Source organism: Durio zibethinus, chromosome 17 (genome assembly GCF_047325235.1).
Source record: "Durio zibethinus cultivar Kanyao isolate XHJ-2024 chromosome 17, ASM4732523v1, whole genome shotgun sequence".
Taxonomy (NCBI): domain Eukaryota; kingdom Viridiplantae; phylum Streptophyta; class Magnoliopsida; order Malvales; family Malvaceae; genus Durio; species Durio zibethinus.
The window spans coordinates 12,905,298-12,911,107 of NC_143178.1; the positions used below are offsets into that span (position 1 = coordinate 12,905,298).

At 34.2% G+C, this 5,810-nt stretch overlaps 1 protein-coding gene across 3 annotated transcripts; it reads right to left on the reverse strand.

The window, feature by feature from the left end:
• Window positions 1–147: 147 nt before the first annotated feature.
• On the reverse strand, window positions 148–5,465 carry LOC111282113 (phosphoethanolamine N-methyltransferase 1-like). Of its 3 annotated transcripts, none has more exons than XR_002689209.2 (12): window positions 4,739–5,465; window positions 4,429–4,553; window positions 3,466–3,603; window positions 3,238–3,375; window positions 2,564–2,707; window positions 2,357–2,467; window positions 2,124–2,265; window positions 1,345–1,625; window positions 923–1,050; window positions 734–787; window positions 555–629; window positions 148–459 (listed from the first exon to the last, which is right to left on the reverse strand). XR_002689209.2 is itself a non-coding variant. In XM_022870067.2 (12 exons), exons 1-12 carry the CDS (start codon window positions 4,749–4,751, stop codon window positions 361–363), a joined length of 1,482 nt encoding a protein of 493 aa, XP_022725802.1. In that variant the 5' UTR covers window positions 4,752–5,465; the 3' UTR covers window positions 148–360. The 3 variants fall into 3 exon arrangements, 1 of the variants encoding a protein (XP_022725802.1); XR_016329218.1 differs by having other exon boundaries at window positions 879–1,050; XM_022870067.2 differs by having other exon boundaries at window positions 889–1,050.
• Window positions 5,466–5,810: the final 345 nt, after the last annotated feature.

Genomic DNA, 5,810 nt, shown 5'->3' on the forward strand with positions numbered 1-5,810 from the left:
ATTACTTCCTGTGGACCATCACACACATGGAGAAACAGATATGCAGAATCAAGGTACTAGAGTCTGAAAATCTGGCGCTTTTCTAGGTATGACAGCTGTTGATTCGATTCAAATGTTTTTGTATTTCAAATGCAAATACTTACCAACTTACTGAAGGGGGATTACTTATTCAAGGGAAAGAAAAGAGTACTTATAACAAAGATAGGATCTTTAGTTCATAATGTCACTACAAACATCAGATGATTGCGCCATTAAATAGTTTTGAGGTGCATATTGCTAACCCCATTCTCTTATTATTATTACTGGAAGGGAAACTTTCATTAGAGAAACAGTAAGTAACATAAGATGAGAAAGCTGGAATCAGTTTTTCTTGGCAATGAAAAGGCCCCATCTCTGCTCGCCAGACGAGCTCCTTATCAACTTTGCCTTCCATCCACCAACTATATCATCATAGTCTTCCTGAATATTGGAAAAAGAGCAAGTATCATTAGTGAAGCAGAAAAATCATAAAAACGAAAAAAATGACCCTATGTTAGTAAAATGGAAATACTCACTTGAGAAAAATCAGAGATGAATGCATCCTTGCCCTTTTCAACTTCGCTTAATTCACACTGCAGAACTTCTATGAACTGTAACACAAGCAAACCATTTGTTTAGCACACAAAGCCCAACAGTGTTCATAATTCGAGAAGTATACAAAAAAAAAAGGGGGGGGGGGGATATTTATCTGAACCTGATCAGTTTGATCCTCTGCAGCAACCTCAACAAAACCAGCATCCTTAAGCATCTGCAAACAATAAAACAAAGCAACTCGTGATGTCAGAAATTGTTAATAAAAAACACAGTATATGACATTAAAACAACAAATGATTATTAACTTGAATATACCAGGCCATATGCTTTTACATCATGCAGATCATACCCTCTCTGCTTGATATAGTCTGCAAATTCTGATGACGGAGTTCCGGCACTTTTGCAGTAATCACTTATAAGAACTTTGCCTCCTGGCTTCAACCATTTGTAGAATGATCTAAATAGTGCAGGTTTGTCCTGACAGTCAATGTTAGATACAGATCGTGAGAGAGTGACAAAGTGGATCTAGAAAAACCCAAATGATTGACAAAGTGGATCAGGACATGAAGTAGAATGAATGAACTACATCAAATCTGTATAATTATCCATTAGATAGCAGTTTTCCCTTAGGAATCCTCATTTTTTATGCTTATGTTGAACATCCAAGTAATCTTTTCAAAGGGAAAGGTATTTTAAGAATAATAGAGAAACTTATCAAAATCCTCAGACAAACATAAGCCTCACAGTAGATGAGGTATCTAGTCCTCTTACTTGAATGTGTAGAATGGTGTCACGGCTGTAAATAACATCAAAAGTGTTGTCCGGATAAGTCTTCTTAGTGCAATCAGCAACTTCAAATTCCACTGAACAATGGAGTCCAATAGCTCGTTCAAGAGCAAAAGATATCATATTTGTGGAGAGATCGATGCCTACAACATGGACATCAAATTTCTCTGCCATATAAAAGTCACCTCCACCGATGCCACAGCCAACATCTAGAACCTTTTGGCCAGGCTTAAGATCCAACTTCTCCACAAATTCTTTCGTTGTTTCTGCTCAAAAAACAAGTTTCATTTTAGTGGGGATGACCAAGTGAAAAGATTGAATAGAATAAGGGGAATCAAAAGAAAGTTTTAAGCCCGAGGAACAATAGGGCGTTATGTAAGGACCTTGAGATTATAAAATAGCCATTCTTTACCTAACATAGAAAATATTGAGGCAATGTTATAATTAGTATAATCTCATTATTTGATACATATAAAACTTCCAAACTGCATTGATTATAGCCAGATATGTTGTTTTGAGGTTCAGACATTACATTGGAAAAGATGAAAATTCTACTGCAAAACCATTTCTGCTACTAGATACACAAATCCCAGACAGCTCTATGTATGTAGTAGTAAAATCTATAACAGTTAAGAGTGAATTTTTCATGTTTAATATGCATGTTGAAAGCAATTGCTTCATCTTTCTTTCCCTATTTTCTCTATATATGTGTAGTGAATTCCTTTTAAATAAACAAATATAAATATTTGGTCGAACAGGAATACCAATTCCTCCTGTGCTCACAAATCCTTGTCCAAAGGCACGCTCATAACGGAGTATGCTATTACAATTGTACTGAACAGTATCCAAGAAGCGCTGGAATCTCCTATCATTATCTGAACTGACTTTTTGCCATATCCAGCAAATCTGGATTAAGCAAACAATATGTTGCATGTTGTCAGTAAATCAATTCAAGACAGCAAAAAAAGTAATAATCAATGAGATCATGTTTTATTGCCTGATTTTGATTCTTTTTGTTCCTAACATAAGCTCCGATGCACTTGCAGCCAACTAGAGAAAGTTCAAATGAATTTCCTGAATCACCAGTTGCATGGCATTCTTTAAAGACCTGCATTAAAATACAAGACAAACAATGAGCTCACTCTGTCCCATACATATTTCAATCCTCAGAGTACATTGAATTCAAGATAGATTAAAGGAAAACCTTTGTGTAAAATCTGGGCTCACGGTAGTGAGTTGGGTTGTGCTTCCGCTTGCAGTCACCAGATTGATGAAAACAAGACTCCCTGAAGAAAATATGTCCACCAACCTTCAACCATTTCACCATCCTTTCTGCCAAATTCTCAACCTGCATTTAATGATGGTTTTAGACAGAAATATACTAAAACAAGCTGGTTAACTTGTGAATCCAAAGCCTGCAACATAGCATGCCTCTGTGAACTCCTTTTTTTTTTCATTTTTATTGGAGAAGATGCTATGAACTATATTTAAGAGACTATATACATGTTGGGCATGCATGATACCTAAATAAGAAAAGATTCAGTTTAAAAAAACGAGAAAAAGAAAAACTTGGCACAAGGTATTTGCTCCAAAGAATCTCACCTAGACCTGTCTGTGTGAATAGTTGTGTGTCTGTGTGATTTCATACAGAATATGAAGGATTAAGCCCCAACCACATTTGAAACGATCCATAGGACGTTAAGTCCCAAATTTTGATTCAGGTTTGGCCTAGTAGTTTTTAATCCTTAGAAGGTTGAAGTCCCAAATTTTGATTCAGGTTTGGCCTAGTAGTTTTTACCCCCCCCCCCAGCCCCCAGACTTCCTTGTATGAACCAAAAAGACAAAAAGCAAAAAATCAAGTTTTGCAACTAAAATCACCTCCTTATCTGAGAGATACATTAGCAGCCAATTTGAGAATATCAAGTCTAGTGATTCTTCTGAAATTTTCAAATCTGGGGAAGTAATGTCAGCACAGAGGAATTTGACATTCTTATAATGTCCATTGATGCTTTCATTCTGCAATTAAGGAAATCGAAAGAGAAAATTTAGTCCAGTGCCTTATGAAATAGCAAACTAAACAATTTCTGCAGCTTGAATTTCAATAACCTTCTTTATAACGCTCTCAATGAAGTCTACAGCTATAACATGACCAGCCTTCTGAGCTAATTCACCAGTAAATCGACCAATGCCAGCTCCTAGCTCCAAAATTGATTTCCCTTCATATGGTGGGAGTAGGGAGAGCACCTGCATGTATCAACAATGAACTACTAGGAATCTAAATAATAATTGAAGGATAAAAATGAAGCATAAAAGAACAGCAGCAACAGGTTAATAATAAGCATCAATGCACATTTAACTCAATCATATTATAACAACAACTGAAATTTTCATAATTGAACAATCTTAACTTAATTTTTTTAAAAAACTACAATTAAAAATAGTGGAACAGTTGGCACTGAGAATTCATATAAACAAAAAGCTTCAATTTCTTATCTGCTTTTGAAAAAGCAGAATCTCAACTATATCATTTAACATAACTTAATTTTTCAGTTTTTAAATGAAGCATTGGCTAAAGTTAGTGCTAAAAAGTAAATTAAAAAAAAAAACCCAAAGCATTTCCTCAACCAGTGGCAGTTACATAAACTAATTATGCCACCAAAAATGAAGAAAATAAACATCATTAGCATAATTACAGAGTAATCATCGTGCCACACAAAAATTAAGACTATTAGCATCAGGTACAATACAAATTGTTTTTTTTTTCTTTTTAATTTCCCCCATGCTAATAATTTGTTTGGGACTTTCAATGGTACATTTAGGCGTGAAAACTCCTTCCAAACAAAAAGTAAGAAAAACAAAAATAGTATCGAATTTATCCTATGGAAACAGAGAACATGCTGCTGAAAATATTTACTATATTTACCAAGAAAAATAAAAAAGAAAGAAGTAGAAAAAGAAAATAAATGTAAATAAATTGACTTAATGCTTTAAAAAAAATAAAACTCAGTAGCAAAATAAATAATAAACAAAGAGTGAGGAAAAAGAAAAAGAAAAAGAAACAAAGATTACTTCGGGACGTTCTTCTTTGTCAAGATCAGCGGCTTTGGAGTCAAGCATCATAGCCTCCACTGTTAAATCAACTGAGTGCTCCATCCAATAGTTCTTTTGAACCTCTCGTTCATCTCCTACAACTCCTATCATTTTTCAAACAATCAAATTTATTTATTTTTTACTTAAACGTCAATCAGAGATCCATGCTGTTGTAAATGTTAATTAAATTTTTTGTCTATCATTTCAATCTTTATCATTATTATTATTATAATTTTTTGTTCAAGTTCAATATATTGCAACAAATATTAGATGGAGGTAGAGATCTCACCGTATGCGGCCATGGTTAATGCAGAAGATCTCTAGCAAGCTTTTGGAAGAGGAAGATTTGAGGGGCTTTTCTTCAAATGTATAAAGAGAAAGAGAGAAAAAAGGCTAAAATCCCTCAATGGCAAGACGAGATCTTGAAAATGTCCTAGATCTGCGATTGTTAGTTCTTCCTCTCTGCTGCATCACATACAAAAATGCAAAATAACGGAACTACGATGCTACTTCTCTTCCTTTAGTTGTGGGATTTTAGATCTCACTTCACCTGACCTTTTAAAAGTCAGGGAGGGAGATTTGAGGGGCTTTTCTTCAAATGTATAAAGAGAAAGAGAGAAAAAGGGCTAAAATCCCTCGATGGCAAGACGAGATCTTGAAAATGTCCTAGATCTGCGATTGTTAGTTCTTCCTCTCTGCTGCATCACATACAAAAACGCAAAATAACGGAACTACGATGCTACTACCCTTCCTTTAATTGTGGGATTTTAGATCTCACTTCACCTGAACTTTAAAAGTCAGGGAGGGAGATTTGAGGGGCTTTTCTTCAAATGTATAAAGAGAAAGAGAGAAAAAAGGCTAAAATCCCTCAATGGCAAGACGAGATCTTGAAATGTCCTAGATCTGCGATTGTTAGCTCTTCCTCTCTGCTACATCACGTAGAAAACTGCAAAATAACGGAACTACGATGCTACTTCTCTTGCTTCAGTTGTGGGATTTTTTATCTTACTTCGCCCGACCTTTTAAAAGTCAGGGAGGGGCATCCTTTTATAGCATATTTTAATTATTACTTTTACCTTAATGAATCTTCAGAGAAATTTCTTGCGACAAAAAATTAATAATTATTTTATGATATCAAAAAACAATAATTTTTATAAAAATTAAAAATGCGATTTATAAGTAGTTAAGAAAGCATCCTTATTTTATACACCACATTTAAATTTTATAAACAAGTTAAAAAATGTATATGTGTTTAGTTAATAATATATCTTAACGAAACACTTGTCAATTTCTTGAAATTTAAGTTTGTTTTTTCTTTTTAAAGAGTGAACATAATTTTGAAACAAATTAAAGACAAAAAA